This window comes from Symphalangus syndactylus, chromosome 5 (genome assembly GCF_028878055.3).
Source record: "Symphalangus syndactylus isolate Jambi chromosome 5, NHGRI_mSymSyn1-v2.1_pri, whole genome shotgun sequence".
Taxonomy (NCBI): domain Eukaryota; kingdom Metazoa; phylum Chordata; class Mammalia; order Primates; family Hylobatidae; genus Symphalangus; species Symphalangus syndactylus.
In genome coordinates this window covers 145,632,115-145,655,469 of record NC_072427.2, presented here as the reverse complement: position 1 = coordinate 145,655,469, position 23,355 = coordinate 145,632,115, and the positions used below count along the sequence as shown (strand labels likewise).

Here is a 23,355-nt window from a genome sequence, read left to right as displayed (position 1 = left end):
GATGGATTCTCACTCTGTTGCCTGGGCTGGAGTACAGTGTTGTGATCTCGGCTCACTGCAACCTCAGCCTCATGGGTTCAAGCGATTCTCCTACCTCAGCCTCCTGAGTAGCTGGGATAACAGGTGCCCACCACTACGCCCAGCTAATTTCTTGTGTTTTTAGTAAAGATGGGGTTTCACCATGTTGTCCAGGCTGGTCTCAAACTCCTGACCTCATGATCCACCCGCCTCAGCGTCCCAAAGTGCTGGGATGACAGGTGTGAGCCACCGTGCCTGGCCACCAAAATATTTTTTAAGTATGTGTGTGTGTGTGTGTGTGTGTGTGTGTCTGTGTGTGTAGGTTGTTTACTCATTGCAAGACATAAAAAAAGGAAGTGGTACCACTACCACTCATATAGGCAAATTGGACTATGTTAATATTTAAAACTTCTGTGCATCAAAGAGCATAATCCACAGAGTGAAATGACAACCTACAAAGTGGGAGAAAATGTTTGGAAATCACATATCTCATAAGGAATTAAAATCCAGAATATATCACAAATTCTTATAGGGCAGCAGAAAACAAACAAATGAAAGAACAAATAACTTGATTTAAAACTGGGCAAAGGATTTGAATAGATACTTCTTCATAAAACATAAACAAATGTCCAGCAAACATATGAAAAGACATTCAATATCATTAATAATTTGGGAAATTCAAATCAAAACTATATTAAGAGATCACCTCACATCCATTAAGATGGCTCCTGTGGAAAAAAAAAAAAAAAACCCAGAAAATAACAAATACTATAGGGATATGGATAAATTGCAACCCTAGTGAAATTTTCGTGGCAATGTAAAATCATGTAACCACTACAGACAAGAATATGGTGGTTCCCCCCCAAATTAAACATTAAATTATAATCCAGCACTTTTGCGTCTGGATATATAGCCAAAATAATTAAAGCAGGTTATCTCCAGGAGATTTGTACAGCCATATTCATAGCAGCATTATTCACAAGTCAACAGGTTAAAGCAACCCTGGTGTCCAACGATGGGTAGACTAAAAAAATGTGGTATATACATACAATGGAATACTATTCAGCTTTAAAAAGGAAGGACATTCTGACACAAGCTACAACATAAATAAACATTGAAGGCATTATGCCATGTGGAATAAGCCAGCCGCAAAAGGACAAGTACTGTATGATTTCACTTACGTGAGTTACTTAGAAGGGTTAAGCTGATAGAAACAGAAAGTAGAATGGTAGTTGCTAAGGGATGGGGGAAAGAGGAAATGGGGAGTCATTGTTCGACAGATACAGAGTTTTAGCTTTGCAAGATGCAAATAGTTCTGGAGATTGATTGCAAAACAATGTAATGTACTTAACACTACTGAAATTTACACTTAAAAATGGTTAAGATGAAAAATTTTGTTATGTGTATTTTACCATAATTTTTAAAAAGTAGTTTCCCAGAGGACTGCCAGACACTGAAATCCTAATGGTGAGAATCTGTAGAATCCCAAAAATTGAGAAGAAATCAGACAGGAGATAAGTTTCAGTCATATGATATGACTTCTGAAAAAACCCCAACAGCACTTGGTAAGAGAAAGAGCCATTAACAGCAGATCCCTGTGCTTCTATTTCTCTTTCCCATGAAATGTTTAAGAAACAGCAGCCAATGAATAGAGAATTTGATGATGCTAGGGAAAAAAAGAGGCAGCAAAACAGCCTGCCTCCTCTTCTGCAGCCTTCCAAGTAGAGTTTAAGTTGAAGTTTGGAGTCTCAATATTGTGCTAGACTGGACCTATTAATTTCTGACATGAGACTGCTCTTTTTACTTCAAGAAACCATTTGAATCTTTTAAATCATTGCATCTGCCATTTAAATCATTGCATCTGCCTGTAATTATTTCCATTTTTCTAGCATTGGATTTGGAGATGAGTTACTTAGGAATGAGTATTTAAATGTTTTAGACAAAAGTATATAAAAAAATCTGTATCATTGTCATATTTTTTGAGATTTAGAAGCCAACTTGAGTTGCAGTAACCAAAAGTGTGCTCTGGCAAAGCCCGCGGTTCCTGGTGGGTTACGATCTGAAGATGGTCTGAAGCTGAGTTGGTTGTCTGGCAGCATTCCCTTGACTGGCCTCACTTCCAGGCACTCCTGCACAGAGCTGTGGGGTGTTCATTCCCCATCAAATCTCCTGTTGCCCTGAAAAATTTAAAGAGGCAGAGAAGGTGACAACTAGACCCAGCATTTTGGTGGATATGTGCATATATTTCAGTTTTTTGTTATTGTTGTTGCGGCAGTCTGAATTTAGAACTTTGTGCTAACAACAGGTTACAGCAACCCTAGTGTCCATCAATGCGTGGAATAAAAAAATGTCGTATATACATACAATGGAATATTATTCAGCCTTAAAAAGGAAGGACATTCTGACACAAGCTACAACATAAATAACCATTGAAGGCATTATGAAGCTTCTTTTACTAGCAAAGTTACTTTCCAGAAACCTTAGTAGCTGGGCTCTTGCTTCAGTCCATTAGCTTTCTGTGACTTGACCTAGAGTAGCAGGCAGTTAGTCCATAAAAGAAACATAATGAACATCCTGATGCCTCTCAATCATCTGGAAAATATTAACTGAGCACCTAAATACTTGATAAATGCTGTGAAAAACATGGGATTGGGTGGTGAATAGGTTGACTGACAATGTATGTAGAAGGGTGGGGAGAGTGTACTTTAGCGTGCGTGGTGAGACTAAGTCACTCTTCTCATTAAAAGAATGTATGCTGCCTATACAAATTTGTCTTCATTTTTTTCAGCCAATCCACTCCAATGGGCTTATGGATATGGTGGCCATATTTAGCAAAGAAAGACACAAGATTTCCAGTTAAATTTGAATTTCCATCGACCACAAATAATTGCAAAGACAAATACAAACATTGATGAGCAATACTTACATTAAAAATAAGTCATTTTTATCTGAAATTCAAATTCTGTTTTCCCACACATAGCTACATTATTTCGTGCATGTAGCTACATTCCTCCTCTGCTATGTAAACCCCCAATTTCAGTCACTTGGGGAGATGAATTTGAAACTGATCTGCAGTTCTTCTCAGCTGCAGCGCCTGAATGAAGTCATCTCCCCTGGAAATACTTGCCTCAGTGATTGGCATTCTGTGCGATGAGTAACGGGACCTAGACTGAACCTCTGGCATTTCAGTAACAGATTTTGGTTCCCTCATCAGGAAGACATTGCTCTTGGCTTGGCTGTCACCAGCTGGGAGAATTTCTGCAAACCTAAGGAGCAGCCCATCCGTTTTAGGCAGGATGTGGGTTTTAGTCTCCATTTAGCATTGCTGCTGCAAGCCCCAACCACATTTCTGATTGCCTAGGAAGAACAGCCTTTGAAATTTGACATCTGCATGTGAATAGGTGAGTGTCTTTTGTGGATACCGACAGTGGGAATGGTTCCTCTCAATTTGAGAAATTCTGAAGGAACTTCCGTTGGCAAGTTCAACAAGGCCAACTGATGGAGAGAGGAAACACCCTGACTGTTCCAGTTCAGACACTCTTGGGGCTTGTTAGTAATTGAGTATGTGTCTGGATAAGTGAGTGTCATTTGTGGGTCCAGACAGCAGGATCTGCTTTTCTCAATTTGAGAAATTCCGAAGGAATCTCCATTTGCAGATTGAACCAGCCCAACAAACAGGGAGAAAGCAACACAACTGTTTCAGTTTAGACTCTCCAGGGACTTGCTTATTGTTGTAGCAGTTAGATTGTATTCTGGTGGTTGTTTGTGTGTTGATGTAGTTGTGGGAGATCAGGGTTTGATCTGAGTGCAGACCACTTGGGCGTATTCTTCAGGGTTGGTCTGCATGCGGCTGTGGGCCAGTGGAGTGAGGGAACATCTGTACCCATATCATAGTGAACATGCCCAATCTCATTTGATCTCAGACAGTCTTTGAATTGTAGTGCTGCCTTATATTTGGATTTATTTTGCTGTTGAATGCGAATATGGGATGGAAGTCCATGTCTCCAGGCTTCTATGCTGCTGCTCTAAGGAGAGGCAGGCCTGATTAGTATGTGGTGCTGTTTGGCTACAGAGTTCTTTGGAGTCTGGAGAGATTTGGCCTTTAAAAATCAAACTGCCAGCTGGGTGCAAGAAGCTGAGGTGGGCAGATACTTGAGCCCAGGAGTTCGAGACCAGCCTGGGCAACATGGTGAAACCCTGTCTCTACAAAAAATACAAAGATTAGCTGGGTGTAATGGTGCATACCTGTAGTCCCAGCTACTCAGGAGGCTGAGGTGGGAGGATTACCTGAGCCTGGGAGGTTGAGGCTGCAGTGGGCCTTGATCACACCACTGCACTTCCAGCCTGGGTGACAGAGATCCTGTCTCAAAAAAAAAAATAATAATCAAACTATCATGGAAACTGCTTTACTCAAAATTTTGTTTCACAACCTTTATTGGATTACCTATCAGAACAAATAAAGTTTATCCATGTGAACATGTTCATAAATCAGTGAGTCTGTATTGCTATCTCATGGCTGGAATTTAAAGGTAAAAGCTGTTGGATCTTTGTGTGTATGTAGGTATATGTGTCTAGATGTTACGTGTTGTTTTTAGAGGGTAGCAAATTGGCTTATAAATTAAAAAGTGTTCATAAATTAAGTAAATGAGTCTAAGCATTTTTCAAGTTTACATGACTTAAGTAAATCTTTAATAAACAAGAGAGCTTTTAGATCATTTGTAAAATAAAAATAGAAATGTGTTTGGAATTGTCAGCATACTTTTTTGTTTGGGTTTTACATTTGTCTCTGCTAGATATTTAAAGGTGTCAGCGTTCGACAAAAAGATTATAAGACTATAAACCCAGCCAAGAACAAAATTATCTTTGTGTGATTTTTTGATAAATAAGACTAATTTAATGTTGTTAGTTTAATAAAAATAGCTGAAACTTTTGCATTATTGGTGCAAGTATCCATGTGTTTAACTTTATGTTTCTTTTTTTTTTGAGACGGAGTCTCACTGTGTTGCCCAGGCTGGAGCGCAGTGGCGCGATCTCAGCTCACTGCAAGCTCTGCCTCCTGGGTTGATGCCATTCTCCTGCCTTAGCCTCCCGAGTAGCTGGGACTACGGGTGCCCACCACCACGCCCGGCTAATTTTTTGTATTTTTTAGTAGAGAAGAGGTTTCACCATGTTATCCAGGATGGTCTCGATCTCCTGACCTCATGATCTTCCTGCCTCAGCCTCCCAAAGTGCTGGGATTACAGGCGTAAGCAATCAGGCCCAGCCAACTTTATATTTCTTACTTAGGTGAACATCTAATATATACAAGTTATAAAAATGGTTAACAAGGAAATAATGAATAGCTTTGATATCTCTTTTCTCGTAAGTAATATAGATAATTGCTAAAAAAGTGAATGAAATATAAATGGCATAAATGCTCTAAGTGAACTTTTTGTGTAATTTAATATCTTGAAGTTATTTTGGATGCTCATGAGATGTCTGGTCATTTCCAATTATGAAAGAGTTTCAATACAGAAAGTTAAATGATGTAAAAACCTTAATTCCTTAAATCTCAGTTTTCCTAAGCAATCAAAAACCTAGTAACAATGAAATTATTTTGATAAAATGTAAAATCTGTTTCTTAGGTCAATTACCAAAAGGCAAAGAAAAACCTCCTGCATTGTGATTGCTTCCCCTATCGGAATCCCATCTTGAAAACCTGAAAGTCAAACCTGATAAATGATGTAGACATATCAAGAAAAGCCAAGAGGACAGAATCAAGTTATACTGGAGGAAGACGCTGCTTCTCTAGACTTTAAAAATAAATATTTCAGCATCAGACCATGACAGCAGTTAAGGCAAGAGGGAAAAAAATAAAATACAGGAACTGACAAAGTTGAAGGAGATAGTTTCATTTCAGGCTCCTTCAAGGGGAGATAAGCTGAAAGCAACAAAACATAAGAAAGTTGCACTTTGGAGATATAGATCTGAGAAGTATTCAAAAAGTAACAGATTATAGAATCAAAATCAAAACCTCTTGTCCAATCAATATTTTAAGAAAACCTTGTCTAACACAGGGGACTAATCTATATCTCTCTCCCCTAGTTACTGGTTCCTTTCTACCCTGTTTCATAAACAACCTAAATCCATAATTTGAATTAACCTTTAGATAACTTCTGAGTTAAACAAAATAACTTCTTTAATCAATAAGAACACATCTTCTTTGGCACATTGTACATGGAATCATACAATTTGCTAGAATTCTTATTCTTAGTAACCCTAAATTTTAATGGAAACCTAGGAAGCAAGAAATCCTGGGCTGTCTATCAGATATTAACATTTTATAGATGAGAAACATGAATGTTCTCAGGCCCAGAAACCTCAAGTTATTTTGGGACCTCAAGAAAAGAGGAATTCACCCAATTCATACAGAAATCTGCAAGCACAGATCAATTCTTGGTTGTGCTCAAGAGGCCCTTAAAAATCAAATCTGAGATTCCTTATGAAAAGTTCCAGCAAAGCCAATTTAAAAAAGCCTATATGAACAATAATTCTTGCTTCAGTTTATGCAAATCATCAGGCAAACTATCATAAGATTAAAACAGATTTTGCAAATAAATTGGTCCTACTGTGATTTGCCTTTCATGGAAATGGGGAGCGGAGAGAGAAACATTATGTTTTGGAAGAAAACTATAGTACACCTGTTATTAGATTAACCTTTGACCTATGGCAACCTGGTCACCCATGGTATGGAGATACATCTGTGCTGTGCTGCATTCAGTTATTAAAAGTATAAGTTACCAGTGGAATTTAGATATGGATTCAACACCTCAGAAGTTGGTTCACTGGATGCATAAGGAAATAAAAACTAATTTTAAAAAAAAGCAAAATTTTCAATCCCTTGGTTTTTGTTATCAATATAAACCAAAATGTATCTGAGGCAGGTCTTAATTAATTTCAAAGTTTATTTTGCCAAGGGTAGGGATATGTGCCTGAAACACAAGTCTGTGCCTTTCTCCAAAGATGCTTTTGAGGGCTTCAATATTTAAAGGGGAAAGGGCAGATATTGGGAAAAGAGGAAGAAATTTTAAAAAGATGTGAGTAGGGTGGTGGCTCACGCCTGTAATCCCAGCACTTTGGGAGGCCAAGGTGGGCGGATCACCTGAGGTCAGGAGTTTGAGACCAGCTTGACCAACATGGACAAACCCCATCTCTACTAAAAATACAAAAATTAGCTGGGTGTGGTGGCGCATGCCTGTAATCCCAGCTACTCAAGAGGCTGAGGCAGGAGAATCACTTGAACTCGGGAGACAGAGGTTGCAGTGAGCCAAAATCATGCCACTGCACTCCAGCCTGGGTGACAGAGTGAGACTTCATCTCAAAAAAAAAAAAAAAAAAAATGGTGTGGGTAGATAAGAGACAAATGATTGTATTCTTTTGAGACTTTGATCAGCCTTTCACTAAATACACAATTACATGTGAGAGTGTGGTAAAGAAACAGTCACTTATGCCTCAGTCTAGATCAGTGAATCTGCATTTTTATACAAAGGAAAGGGCAGAGGAAGCAATCAGATATGCATTTGTTTCAGATGAGCAGAGGGTTGACTTCAAGTTCTATCCTTTGTCCCATACCTGTGAAGATAAGCTATCAATTTACATTGCCAGGGTGAAATTCAATGGAATAAAATGGGAGCCAGGTTTGCCTGACACATTTCCCAGCTTGACTTCTCTCTTTGGCTTAGTGATTTGGGGAACCCAAGATTTATTTTCCTTTCACATCTATAATAGCTAAAATTAAAGTAGAAGAATATTGGGTCAGGCCTTGGGGCCAAACCAAGCCTAGATGTGGGTCTGTCTGAACTCAGATCACTAGCCTCAAGGCTGCTCACGAAGGAGAAAATTATGCCAGGAAACCAGAAAGTACCTCTGAGACCTGTGGTTTCCTGGAAGGTAGTCAATGTGGGGAAGGAGTGAATTAAGTAACTTCTGAAACTAGAAGGTATAATGTGAAGGAATTGTTCCATTTTGCAAATCAGTATCATTAGCTTCCTGAACCTTTACTAAAATAAATTGTGAGAGCAATTAATTTAGGCACAATGTCTTTGGTTTTAAATGCTGCAGAGTAGAAGAGCCGGTTGATACAAAACCCACAACTCACAATTGAACAATTGCAGATGGGTATATATAATCCAGGCGCACAGGAGGTTATTCCCAAAAGAACAGCCTCCTTGGTGGACTGGATTTATTCAGAGGTTTTTATACTGCTCAGCTAGTAATTAGTGCTGTTGAATTTTTAACACTGCTTTGTCCAGTCATTCAAAAATTCTAGAGGTATATTTACATCTCTTGTGTATGTTTTTGGTTATTAAAAATAGAAGAGGAATGCAAGTGAATTACTGTAGAAGGTTTAAATAATTCTTCCAAAAGTTATTCTGTGGTGAAACATGCAGCTTAATGACTTTTTTGCAGAAGAAGGGAGCAGTTCTCCCAATTGATAAATGTTGAACAAAAAGTCGCTTTTTACTATGGGATCTATAATTTATTACGAGGCATACATATTATAGGTTTATTATGTTATAGTTAAATCATTACAACTATGATCACATGCAGTAATGGTTTCCTGCTGTTTCACACCCCCAATTCAGCAAACATACTGTAGATTGAGGGTATAGCTCAAAGTTTTGTTCTTTGGGTTTTTTTGTTTTGATAGTTTCTTTCCAATGGATGATTTGACTGTGAAAAGTCTTATTTTTCTGGTTTTCTTGTAGTTATAATAACAACTTGATTGGTATAGAATAAACTAATACCTTAAGCCTGAAAAAAAACAAACAAAACAAAACAAAACAAAACAAAAACACTATGAGAACTATTTACTCTGAGAAGGAGAATTGTCCCACTCCACCTATAAATGCCAAGTGGAGCACTCCAGGTGAAGCAACAGATATGCTTCAAATGTAAGCCACGGGGGACTGGCTTTATAATGATATGGCAGGCCAGGTCTCACTAATGCAGGCCTCCATAACAACTGTTTCAGTACTGACTGAGTGGTTAACTTAAATGTTAAAAGCTAAAAAAGCCAGTGCCCTTATACAAAGGCTGGATTTTAACAAAAGCCCACCAAGAGTTTTGCCTAGGACTTTGCTGGGCCTTTGACCATGACAAGATAATGAAGGAATTCTTAACAGGACCAGATTAGGATTAAACGAGTTTTACTGGCGGTCTGAAGAAACTTCCCAGGCTTCCACAAACAAGTTTATTGGAGATCTCAAGGAAGTTCCCAAACCTCCATGATTTAGCAGGAGACAAGATAGGATAATTACCCCAGTACCTGGACCCATTTAGATTAAGTAAATTTACTGAGCCTCCAGAGGAAGGTCTTCAGAACTCAGATCTCAGTTATAGATTAAAAGAAGTTAATCACTCATGTTTTTAGATGAATGCACTTACACACAGACATATAACTTAGAAGGTATATAAGCTCTGGAAGACTTTGTAATTTTGAGTTGGTCTGGCAATATTTTCCAGGCCTTCTCCCTATAACTTGTTAAAGAAATAAAAAACTCTCTTCCTCCCCAGTTCATCTGCATCTTGTTATTGGGCTGGAAGAAATAGCAGTCTGACCCTCAGTTTGATCCAGGAACAATGATAGAAATATTAACTTGGCCAGGCATGGTGGCTCACGCCTGTGATCCCTGCACTTTGAGAGGCCGAGGCAGGTGGATCACCTGAGGTCAGGGGTTTGAGACCAGCCTAGCCAACATGATGAAATCCCATCTCTACTAAAAATACAAAAAATTAGCTGGGCGTGGTGGCGGGCGCCTGTAACCCCAGCTACTGTGGAGGTTGAGGCAGGAGAATCTCTTGAACCAGTGAGGTGGAGGTTGCAGTGAGTAGAGATTGTGCCACTGCACTCCAGCCTGGGAGAGAAGAGCAAAACTCTGCCAAAAGAAAAAAATAAATAAAGAAGAAAGAAATATTAACCTTACTTTTTGGTTTTTGGCTCTTTCGTTGCTTTGAGTTTTAATGGTAATGAGTCTCTGGTACCTCTATTCTTGTCTGGCCCAGAATGTTTAATTGACTATAGGTCTTTTTTGACTCTAAGTCCCTTGGTTACAGGGGTCCCACTGAGGAACATGATGGACTTGGGGCAGATAGTCATACCACCCTGGAAATGATATGGAACCAAATAAAGTTTGGCAATCAATGCTCCCTCTGGCATATTCCAAGGGGACCTCAGTTTCCAAGAGATAAATCTTACCTGGGAAAAGGTCTTGCCCCTTGCCCTGCTGAGGGTACTGGTAGCTCCCAGAAATGGGTTAGCTCTTAGCCTCTTTCAAAATGTTTACTTGGAGACTGTTTTCCTGGACCCTCTGATGCTTGAGGATTTTTTCCTCCCCTGAAACAGAAGCTATGTCATACATGAAACAATTAGGGAATATATTAACTAGTGTCTCCAATAGACTTCATTTCTGTATGGACTTGCCTCTTCCCTGTTTGAAACCAGGGAATCAAATCATACCGAAGACCTGGCTGCAACCAGGCTGAAGACTAGCTGCAACCACAATAGGTCAGTCTTTTTGAGGTGCTGCTGACCACCCACTCGTCTGTCAAGTTAGCCAGTGTTAAACCATGGATTCAACATACTCAGTAAAACTAGTCACTGTGGGATCCGTCCAGGGGAAACAGTCATGCTCTTGTGAACCTACACATGGCCTTAAGTTAATATTCAAAGCCCAGCCAAAGATCCTAGATAAGAAACTGTAAAAGGAATATGCACTTTTCAGTTGTTATTATTCTCTTTAAAAACCACAGCTTTTCACATATACGATATAATGAATCAGGAATATTTTTTGGTAGGCTTAGGGTTGTTCTCTTGGATTCCCCAAGGGATCCACTCCAAATTCTCTGGTATTTTAAAATTGGTTTACCTATATTATTTATTATCCTAGTTCAATGTGGCCTAAAATGTTGTTCTAAAACTAAAATAACAGTACCCAGATCATAGTGTTCCAACAAGCCAGATGCTGACCCGGTACTCATGAGTACTTCTGATTATAGTGGCACATTTCCATTCCTTATCATTATTCCACCTCACCCCTCCTCAGCATGAAGCAGCCAGAAGGATCAATGACCAGATTCTCCATGATTGAGGAAGTGATAAAAAGAAAAGAGAGACTGAAACCGGCCCCGTTATCTTATAGAGCTAATATTTACAGGTGTTTTTGTTTGTTTTGTTTTGACACATAGAAATGGACACTGTCTGGTCTTAAAACTTGAAACTTGTTTGTTTTCCTGAGTTTCTTGCTCAGGAAACCGACTTTCAGGCAAGGAACTGAAACTCATCAGAGCACCACACCCAGGCAATGAGACTACAGATCCTTCACCCAGCATGATTTTTTCCTTACCTCTGCCTAACTTCTATTTTCCCCCGTCCACATAGCATCAAACTCTGTAAAATATTTGAAGAGATTTATTCTGAGCCGAATACAAGTGACCATGCCCGTGACACAGCCCTCAGGAGGCCCCGCGAACATGCACCCAAGGTGGTTCAGGTACACATTGGTTTTGTACATTTTAGGGAGACATGAGACTTCAATCAACTATAAACATTTACTGATTGGCAATTGGTTGAGTTTATCTAAAGATCTGGAATCAATAGGAAGGAAATATATGGGTTGTGATAAGAGGTTGTAGAGGCCAAGGTTTTATCATGCAAATAAAGCCTCCAGATAGCAGACTTGAGAGAGACTTAAGTATTAATGCCTGAGAGATATAATGAAGTGTGCTCCACACGCACTTCCTGTCATGGCCTGAACCCATCTCTCAGGTTAATTTTCAAAGAGCCCTGGTTGAAGAGGAAGTCCATTCAGATGGTTGAGGGGCCTTAGAATTTCATTTTTGGTTTACACTCCCCACACAGCTACATTTCTGCCTGCACATAGCTACATTCCTTCCTCACTATATAACCTCCCAATTTTAGTTTGTTGGAGAACAAAGCCAGAATAAAGCCAATTCTAGTCATAGCATTGCAGCTTGTATCAGATGAAAGAAACCTACAAAAAGATACTTATAACATTTGGATAAAATGTGTAAAACAACTGAGAAGGCAAAATTTGAGGGCTCCAATCAATCAAGGTTTACTGCTTATATTCTATGTGACTGCCAGAAAAAAAGAAACAAAACTTTTTGGTAGGAAGATCATTTAAAATTTCTGTTTTTAATACATAAGGCCTGTTATTTAATAAAAAATTATGAGACAACCTAAAAAAAAAGAATTAAATATCAAAACACCAATTGACGAGCCAAATGATAAAAACTGGCCTACATATGGTTCAGATAATGATTTCAGTAGATCTACTCTTCACCATTCTAATCCCTTTGCAGTGCCCTAGGATGCTGACTCTTATGTATAATATCCCTGGACACTATTGTCCTGAAGCTCTAGGTATGTTTGTGCTAATAGGAAGAATAGGCAAAGATTTAAAGGTGGGCGAATCCTTCCCTACAGCACTAGGAAATGGATATGGAGTTGTTCTCACTGAGTGTACCTCCAGGGAGGCAGCCTTCATCAGCTATAGTTTCTGTTGCTTCAGTTAATTGCTACCAGCATTGTTCTCTCAGGCCTAATGTAGTAATGGCTTCCCGCAGTAGCTAGCCCTGGGGTGTTTCACTATCCCTCATGGTTTCCTTTGGTCTTATCTATATCTTGTAAATTGTCCTGTTATTTTATCTTCTTAAATTTTCCTTTTAATGTATAACATGGTTTTTTTTGTTTGTTTTTTTTTTTTTGGATCCCAAGTATGTGTTTCTTTTTTGTACTTGAGTATATCACTGTCACTGTGGTCTCTCAACTTTTAAATTATGTGACTCTGAAGTGCACTTTTCTTCAGCTATCTTCATTTCTTTCCCTTTTTTCCATTATAACTTTCACTCGCGTCCGTGTGAAGAGACCACCAAACAGGCTTTGTGTGAGCAACAAGGCTGTTTATTTCACCTGGGTGCAGGTGGGCTGAGTCCGAAAAGAGAGTCAGCGAAGGGAGATAGGGGTGGAGCCGTTTTATAAGATTTGGGTAGGTAGTGGGAAATTACAGTCAAAGGGGGGTTGTTCTCTGGCGGGCAGAAGTGGGGGTCACAATGTGCTCAATAGGGGAGCTTTTGAGCCAGGATGAGCCAGGAGAAGGAATTTCAGAAGATAATGTCATCAGTTAAGGAAGGAACAGGCCATTTTCACTTCTTTTGTGGTGGAATGTCATCAGTTAAGGCAGGAACTGGCCATCTGGATGTGTACATACAGGTCACAGACATATACACAGGCATATGATGGCTTAGCTTGGGCTCAGAGGCCTGACAATAATAACCCACAAAAAATACATAATTTAGGTAATGGATAATATGTCACTTATGTTTAATACTGGAAGACATTTGTAATTATATTTGCAGATTGTCTCTTAGTATTCAACTGGAATGAAAATTGATAAAGTTTGGCTTCATATCTTGTCTATTGCAAATAGTGCTGCAATAAACATGGGAGTGCAGGTATCTGTAATATATATACACAATGTATTTGGCCGTAAAAGGAAATGAAATCCTGTCATTTGCAGAAACAGGAGTGGAACTGAAGGTCATTATGTTAACTGAAATAAGCCAGGCACAGAAAGACAAATATCACATGTTCCCACTCATATGTGAGAGCTAAAAGAATGAATCTCATGGAAGCAGAAAGTAGAATTGTGGTTACCAGAGGCTTAGAAAGGGGTGATGGGGGATAAAGATAAGTTGGTTGGGTACAAAAATAAACTTAGATAGAAGGAACAAATTCTAGTATTTGATAGTACAGTGGGAAAACTATGGTTAACAATAATTTATTGTATATTTCAAAATAGCTAAAAGAGAAGAATTGTACTATTCCCAACAGAAGGAAAAGGTAAGTGTTTGGGGGAATGAATATTCTTATTACCCTGATTTGGTCATTCACATTGTATACAGGTTTCAAAATATCACATGTACCTCCAAAATACATACAACTATTATATATCAATAACAAAATTTTTAAAACACTGATATAGGCTGTGAAGGGGAAACCATTTAGTCATCTCAGATCTCAGCTTATTCTCGTGGATATAAATGTTTTAGCTGGCTCTAAACCAAGGATTTTGTATGAAGTAATAGTTATTCAAATATTTTCAACAAAATAGAGCACCTTGCAAACAGGACTTTGAGATTTTTCATTTGTTTCCCTTTACAATTCATCATATACGCTTCATCTTCTAGGGTTGATTGATGAAACAATGTTCCACATGAAACAACAGAGCAATAGCACACAGAACAGGACTCTGCCTGTGTGGTGGCTGGTTTCCATCCTTTCACAAACAAAGAGATATTTATAAACAAATATTTATATACAAATATTTGATCCACCTAGGAAAAATAGAGGGCTGGTCTTTCCCACCAGGAGAGGCCTTATAGCCTGTGCACCTATTTGAACAAGGAACCAGAGACTTTGGTGGTCTCAACTCTACCACTCACCAACTGTGTGATGTTGGATACAAACTTAACCACTTCGCAGCTCACTTCCCAACTCACTTCCCCATCTGTAAAATAAGGGTGATAATAATAGTACCTGGTTTAGAGAGTTGTAAAGATAAAATCAACATGAGTAAAGTACTTAGGATGAAGTAATCATGTTTTGAATATATTTTCCTTTAAATTTGGCTGCCAATATTTTCATGGTAATATTTTCAAATGTATTTCAATAGCTTTTTCTTTATCAGGAGAAAATCTATTGTTTTAATTAAATTGACATTGAATTTTTGATACATTTAGGAGAATTTAGTTTCTTTTTATACAGTATTGATGCTTCTAATCCCACAGCATGTTTTTCTATTTTTTTCTTCAATAGTTTTAAAATTTTTTTGTTCATTTTGGCTGTGCAAATATCTAGTTAATTTCTATCTGTAATATTTTCCTATTTATTTTTAGTAGCTCTTATAAAGGGAGCCTTTGATTTTTCCTGTTTATCGTGACATAATAAAGCAATTAGTTTTTAATTGATTTTTTAAAATATTTATGCATTCTCTTTTATATGTATAATAATAATACCTAACCATTTTATGATTTACATGCGGCAATGTCAAGAAGAATTTTAAAGTAAGATTTACTAATGAATATTAGAAAACATACTCAAAAACTGTCCTCTCTACCCCCTCACTTTCACTTGCATTCTTGATCAATAAATGAAATAAAAAATACTAAGACTATAGAGTCAAACTAATAAGACACAAATCTGGATGGACTTTGGAGACTCATTTCCATCCTACTTTTGGTAGCTTAGCTGAGGAGGAGATCAAATGGATTGAGTCAGTCTGCAGAGAGATAGCAAGGCTGATTATAGTTTTCCTGGTCTGCAAAGCTGTTTCCAGAGCCCTCAGTATACAGACCTTGGCCGTCAGTATACATACTCTCTGGTGTGGTTTCTGGGCCTCAAATCCCTTAATATATAGGTTGGTGCTAAAGTAATTTTGTAAACTTTTAATGGCAAAAACCACAATTACTTTTGCTTTTAATGGCAAAAACCAGAATTACTTTAGCACCAACCTATATATTGTTATTTAGAGAAACTAGGCATTCCCTACCTCTCTTAGGCAAACCTATAGCTATGTAACATGGCAACGGAATGACACTAACTGTCTCATTCTCCTTGGGAGTGCTCTCTGTATGTTCAGTCTCCCAGTGAAGAGAACCCTTCTATCAGGACCTTCATCAGGATACAAAAGGAATATCTATGCCAGGCCACAGGTGCAGATTAGTGAGTGTCTGAGAACCGCATCTTTTCTACTTGAAAGTTTTTCGCCAATAAATCCTACACTATGTCTGCACCACGTGGTGCTAGTTATTTGTGTTCTCTTGCATGACACTAGTAATGTTATCCAAACACAATTTCAAAAACTACTTTCTGTAGTTGGTAAATATATAGAAATTGAGAAAAAGGAAGAAATATGAGGAAGAAAGACGTTATCTGTTGCAACAGTTCAATGTTCTTAACTGAAGCCACAAATGAGATTTGGCTCATTTGCAGACATATGGGTGATTGGTACAGCAGGTTTATAAACAGAAGTTTAAACTTGTAAGCTTAAGCTTCCGTTTATAAACAGAAGTTTAAAATTATAGGTCCTGTTTAACATTCAGCTCTGTTAACTCACTCTCATCTTTCTGTGTTTTTACACTTTGTCAAGATTTCTTTACATATTCATCAATGTCTGAAGAAGTTACTTATGCAGATCTTAAATTCCAGAACTCCAGTGAGACAGAAAAAATCCAAGAAATTGGCAAATTTGGGGAAAAAGGTAAGATTTTGAGTTATGGATGTGTTGTAAGTTTGTATAATAGAAGTGGTTACAGCCTTGCATCTTCACTATTAGTGATATAGTTATTATTCAACTTAAATTTTCAATTAAGTCTCTTATGTTTAAGCAAAGGAACCAAAAGTACATAAACAAAATGATTAGGAAAAAAGGGTTTTGTAAAAACACTTATCTGTGCATTGAATAGTCAATCTTTTACATTTTTGAAGTTTTTTATTATCACACTCAATATAATAGGGACAGAATTTTTCAAATGATTGGGTTGTGTGAAGATTTTATTTCTTTATGAGATGAAGCCACAGAAAAAGAAACACATTCAGAAAAGTCATGATTTCATATGTGTGTGTGTGTTTTTTTAAAAGAAAATGCTTTGTGTCAGACAGAGAGACCTTTAAAAGATTTCATTTGACTATCTACCAAACTAGGCATAAATCACCCTAAAATTTCTCCTACTTCTTTTGGAGATTTTTTACTAACTTACTAAAAAATAAAATATGTTAAGTTAAATGAAATGAATCATTAAGGAATAAAGGAAGAAAAGAGGTAAAGAAATATCAGAAGACATAATATATTCATAATGTTCAAAACCACATTATATCAGGTAGCTTTGTATTTTTCAATTCAAATCAAAATCATGAAATAAGTGGGCCATCTGTGTTGACTTTCACTTAAACAAAACTACTCTTCATCTTACTCAGAATCCTGTAGTTTTCCTATTATGTATGGTTCTTACCTTCTGGCTCCTAGCCTTTTGGAGTGAAATCTGCCCTAGCGAATCCATAATTTAAATCAGTGTATTTGAGTTAAAAATAACTTAAACAGTGATAATGGAGAACACAAAGAAGGGTGATAGAAACAGAAAAATAACGAGAGAAGAGTGCCAAAATTCTCATATATTATTTAAGTTGTTGTCCTCTCCCCTCTCCCCACACAGAATATAACATCTTTGATATTCTAGCATTGCTATAAACAGAAATTTCATTGTTACATCTTGGATCCATTTACGATAAGCATTGTAAATCTTGAGAAAGGGTAGCAGATTAATTCTGTTGGCTTCTTTTTTAATACTGAAAGTTTTTTAGAAAGAAGAAGGGTCTAAGAATTTTACAATATTTTCTGTCTTTATTTCCTTGTTTATATTTCTTCTTTTATATGCTGAAAGAGAATGGGCATATCATGAGCCTAATATTACCAACAATTGCCCTTTACTTGTCCTCTCACACCCTTTCCCACCTCTTTTCTTGCCAATCCACCTTAAGTTCCCATCACAAGAATTCCTTGAATTCATGGAAATATTGAATCCATGTCTTCTTCATGTTCTTAATCTCATCTAATTTTCTCATTATCCAGCTTAGAATCTACATTATGTAATATAACATTGTATTATGTAATGTCTACTCTTAGTCTCTTACACTTCTGCTCTTTAATGTATGTTAATTTTTCCTTAAAAACTCCAGTCTGGCTAGGTGCAGTGGCTCATACCCATAGTCCTAGCACTTTGAGAGGCCAAGATGGGAGGATTATCTGAGGCCAGGAATTTGAGACCAGCCTGGGGAAACTAGAGAGATGCCATGTCTATAAAAAAAAATTTTTTTAAATTAACTGGGCACCCATAGTCTCAGCTGCTTGGGAGGCTGAGGAAAGAGGATTACTTGAGCCCAGGAGTTGGAGGCTGTAGTAAGCTAAAATCAGGCAACTGTACTCCAGTCTGGGTGACACAGCAAGATCCTGCCTCAAACAAATCAAAACTAAACAAAACAAGAACCCCAAAAACAAACAAATAAAAACAACTCCAGTTCTGGTTAAACCCGAATATCCACCCAGTCTGCCCCAGAGCTGAGTATTGCTGGTGAAAGATACACAAATTTTCAACCCCAGTTACTCTCACCTTTCCTCTGGTGAGAAAAAAGCATCCGTCTACACTTTTTGTTTTTATTATTTAAATTTCTATCCTACCATGTCCTTACTGATACTCTGCTTTCCTTCCAGATAGTATTTACGGTAAGTATGTACTTATGAAGGGACAGCTCCTCATTTTGCTCTGAATTTCAGTCCATGTGTCGTTTTCAAAGACAGACTTCTGTAATTTTTTCCTTTCTCTCCTGTGTCATTATTATCTCTTCCTTCTCTGCTTTTCCTTTTTAGTGCACCAACATACTCTACTACTCACCAATATACTCTGCTCCTCCTTTTATAACAAAACACAATCCTTGCTTGACCACTTAAGCCTTTCCGTTATTATTTAACTTCTTTGTTTCCTTTCACAACTCAACTTTTGAAAGCATTTTCTTTGGCCACTGACTCTCAGTTCTTCACCTCTCATTCTGTTCTCGACCAACTCTATTAGGCTTCTGCCCCCTTGGTGCCATAGAGACTGAGCTGTAGGTCACTGATGTCCTGCCTATTTCATCCCAATAGTCACATGTCTCTTCCATTACTTCACTTCCCTGCAGCATTGAAAAAGTTGAACAGTCCTCTAAACGCTTTCTTTGCACATCCCTCCTGACATATCCTCATGGCTTCTCTTGTCACCATGCCTGCCTCTCCTCAGTCTTTGTTGACTCCTCCTCCTAGATGAAACTCTACAAGATGGAATACTCTGAAGCCCTGTCCTGAGTCCCGTTTTATTGCATCACTCAGTACACTCTTCTAATCTACCTCATTCAGTTGTTTGACTTTAAATAGAGTGCCTCCCAAATATCTCTGTATGACCTTTCCCTGGATCTCAAGACTAGAAAATACATGTGCCACTTTCACATTTCCGTAAGGAGTTCTAATCTCATTTTTAAACTTAAAATGTCAAAAATAGTAATATTTATTTTTCTTCTAAAATTGTCTCTCTCTCCAAACAGCCTCATCTCATTAAATACACATATAAATATATATTTGAATACAATTTTCAAGTGTTTTCTCTGTGCCAGTTCTGTTCTAATTGCATTATAAATATTAAATCATTTAGTGTCTGATACTTTGCAGTCTTCTCTCTCCCATTCTTTAACAATATTGAAACTCAGACACAGAGATGTTAAAAAGTGTTAAATAACTTTCCCAAGGTTTCACAAGCAATAAGCAGCAGAACCAGAATTCAAACCAAAACATACTGATATGGTTTGACTGTGTCCCCACCCAAATCTCATCTTGAATTGTAGCTCCCATAAGTCCCACATGTTGTAGGAGGGACATGGTGGGAGGTAATTGAATCATGGGAGCAGGTTTTTCCCATGCTGTTCTTGTGATAGTGAATAAGTCTCATGAGATCTGATGGTTTTATAAAGAGGAGTTTCCCTGCACAAGTTCTCTCTTGTCTGCAGCCATGTGAGATGTGCCTTTCACCTTCCACCATGAGTGTGAGGCCTCTCCAGCCACATGGAACCATGAGTCCATTAAACATCTTTTTACTTATAAATTATCCAGTTGTGGGTATGTCTTTATCAGCAGTGTGAAAATGAACTAATGCAGTAAATTGGTACCAATAGAGTAGGGCGCTGCTGTAAAGATACCCAAAAATCTGAAAGAGACTTTGGGACTGGGCAACAGGCAGAGGTTGGAATACTTTGGAGGGCTTAGAAGAAGACCGAAAAATGTGGGACAGTTTGGCACTTCCTAGAGACTTCTTGAATGGCTTTGACAAAAATGGTGATAAAGCTGAGGTGGTCTCAGATGGAGATGAAGAATTTGTTGGGCACTGGAGCAAAGGTGACTCTTGTTATGTTTTAGCAAAGTGACTGGCAGCATTTTGCTCCTGCCCTAGAAATTTGTGGAACTTTGAACTTGAGAGAGATGATTTAGGATATCTGGCAGAAGAAATTTCTAAGCAGGAAAGCATTAAAGATGTGACTTGGGTACCATTAAAAGCATTCAGTTTTATAACGGAAGCAGAGCATAAAAGTTCAGAAAATTTGTGACTTGACAATGATAAAGAAAAGAAAATCTCATTTTCTGAGGAGAAATTCAAGCCAGCTGAAATGAGGAGCCAAATGATAATCACCAAGGCAATGGGGAAAATGACTCCAGGGCATATCAGAGGTCTTCACAGCAGCCCCTCCCATCACACGCCCAGAGGCCTAGGAGGAATAAATGGTTTTACAGACTGAGCCCAGGGTCCCTCTGCTGTGTACAGTCTAGGAACTTGGTGCCCTTCATCCCAGCTGCTCCAGCCATGACTAAAAGAGGCTAAGGTACAGCTCAGGCTTCAAAGGGTGCAAACCCCAAGCCTTGGTAGCTTCCATGTGGTGTAGAGCCTTTGAGTGCACAGAAGTCAAGAATTGGGTTTTGGGAACCTCTGTCTAGATTTCAGAGGATGTATGGAAATGCCTGGATGTCCAGGCAGAAGTTTGCTGCAGGCACAGGGTGCTCATGGGTAACCTCTGCTAGGACAGTGCAGAAGGGAAATGTGAGGTCAGAAGCTCCACACAGAGTCCCCACTGGGGTACTGTCCAGTGGAGCAGTGAGAAGTAGACCACCGTCCTCCAGCCCTCAGAATGGTAGATCCACTGACAGCATGCACTGTCCACTTGGAAAAGCTGCAGACACTCAATATCAGCCCATGAAAGCAGCCAGGAGGGAGACTGTACCTTGCAAAGCCACAGGAGCAGAGCTGCCCAAAGATGTGGGAGGCTACCTCTTGCATCAGCATGACCTGGATGTGAGATATGGAGCCAAAGGAGATGATTTTGGAGCTTTAAGATTTGATGCCCTTTGGACTTGCATGGGGCCTGTAGCCCTTTTGTTTTGGCCAATTTCTCCCATTTGGAATGACTGTATTTATCCAGTGCCTGTACTCTCATTGTATCTAGGAAGTAACTAACTTGCTTTTGAATTTACTGGCTCATAGGTGGAAGGAACTTGCCTTGTCTCAGATGGACTGTGGACTTTTGAGTTAATGATGAAATGAGTTAAGTCTTTTGGGGACTATTGGGAAGGCATGATTGGTTTTGAAATGTGAGACATGAGATTTGGGAGAGGTCGGGGTGGAATGATATGGTTTGGCTGTGTCCCCACCCAAATCACATCTTGAATTATATCTCCCACAATTTCCACGTGTTGTTGGAGGGACCTGGTGGGAGGTAATTGAATCATGTGGTGGGGGTCTTTCTCATGCTGTTCTTGTGATAGTGAATACGTGTCATGAGATCTGATGGTTTTATAAAGGGGAGTTTCCCTGCACAAGTCCTTTCTTCTCTTGTCTGCCACCATATGAGACGTGCTTTTCACCTTCCACCATGATTGTGAGGCCTCCCCAGCCACGTGAAACTGTGAGTCCATTAAACCTCTTTTTCCTTATAAACTGCACAATCTTGGGTATGTCTTATTAGCAATGTGAAAATGGACTAATTCACATGCTAACCCTAAAGATGGCATTTTGCTTCTTATCACTATGAGATACTGCCTACAAATGTGCATATCTACCAACTTTCTCTAAAGAAAAATTTCAGAAATTTGTGCCATAGATTTTGGCTTAAAAATGTATACTTAATTTATCCATGGGTCATCAAATTCCCTAGTGCTAGCTAATCAAACTTCTGTTCTCTTTCACATGTTATATTGTAACAGATTTCTTACTGATAAAACAACTCTGTTATTTTGCCCTCCTAGATTAAATTCTTCCAGTGGTTTCCCCAAAAATCTAACTTATTCTGGCTAGAAAAGGCTGTAAATAATGTCTCCTCCTTGTTATTTTAAAAACAAAACAAAAGAAAACAAAACCTTCTTTAACATCATTTTTCACATTGGCCACAATTCTTCTGCCCTTCTGAATATATTCTGTTTTTCAAATAGAAATCTTTTCCTTAAATTATTGTCTTTGAACTTCATGTAATTGCTACCTGTAATGTTCTTCCTACTGATTTTGCATGCTGGTTCCTATTGTTCATAAGATTTGAACTGCCTGCTCTCTATAACAGCTTAGTTCAAATCTCTGCACAACATAGCCAAATTTGAGATCTTTTCTCCCTTTCTTTCCCTTTCTCCCTGTCTCACTTATGTATCTATTTATCTATTTCCTCCTACAATTAAAATTTTTACCTATGAAAACAGGAACTTGTACATCTTGCTCACTTTGATATTGTTAGCACCCAGGATAATGTCTAATAAATACAAGGCACTCAAAAGATAACTTTTGAATAACTGAGCTTTTAAATAATTGAATAAGTTCATTGAATAAACTTTTGAATAATTGAATACATATATAAGTAAGAAAATAATTTTAAGAAAGATAGCACTTGCATTTATAGTTCTAATCTTAGATAAAATCTTGAACATGTAGTTCTTTCAGTAGTAACTATTTTCTAAAGTCTACAGAAGTTAAGTTTTACTATTTATTAGTAATTCTCTCTGGATTTCACAATATTATTGCACCATCAACTATGAGATGTAAGACATAGCTCAGAAGTATAGTAAGATTATTATGGTATCCCTGAATTGGATTTTCTTGAAATATCTAGCTAGTCTTTACCTAATGTGTAATAGCTTTATACATAATGATGATTTAAATAACATAGTCATGATAATAATTCACTCATAAAGTTTATAATTCCTTTTTTTTTATTTTAAATGTTTTCTTTTTTTTTTATTAATTTTTTTTGCGTACAAAAACAATAAACATTTTCTAAAAATACATACAAACAAAAAGATGCGTATCAAACATATTAGGAAGGTTGCACATGGGAAGTCTGGGAATAGAAATGGGGGTGGGAGTTAAAATAAATGAGAGAGGGACTTTATATGGATCAGTGATAATAACTCAATCCTCTATTTGACAAAGAAGAGGGAGAAGGAAGAGGAAGAAAAAGAAAGTGGGATAAAGGATCAGAAAGGGAGGAAAATAGAAAAAATTAGAGTATGACTCCAGGGTAGACCTGTTTTGTTGTCATTGAGTTGGTTGGTTGGTTTGTCTGTTGTATTCTTCATGTTTCGCCAAGTTGGCCAGACTGGTCTCGAACTCCTAGCCCGAAGTGATCAACCCGCCTCGCCCCCCAGAGTGCCGGGACCACAGGCG

At 38.1% G+C, this 23,355-nt stretch overlaps 1 protein-coding gene across 11 annotated transcripts in view; it reads left to right on the top strand.

The window, feature by feature from the left end:
• CLEC12A (C-type lectin domain family 12 member A) overlaps window positions 1-23,355 on the top strand; it is a 95,357-nt gene that overhangs the window by 50,233 nt on the left and 21,769 nt on the right. For 4 of the 11 annotated variants that reach the window (XR_010120871.1, XM_055280687.2, XM_055280686.2 and 1 more), the window contains exons 1-4: window positions 3,163-3,419; window positions 11,438-11,549; window positions 13,881-13,921; window positions 16,230-16,340. Coding sequence is in view for 8 of the 11 variants with exons in the window: in XM_055280687.2 (XP_055136662.1) it covers window positions 16,250-16,340 (91 nt within the window). In the remaining 3 variants the exon portion in view is untranslated. Of the gene's footprint in view, window positions 1-3,162; window positions 3,420-11,437; window positions 11,550-13,880; window positions 13,922-16,229; window positions 16,341-21,496; window positions 21,614-23,355 lie in introns of those variants that run through there. The other 7 variants (XM_063639672.1, XM_063639673.1, XM_063639674.1 and 4 more) reach the window with 6 other exon arrangements.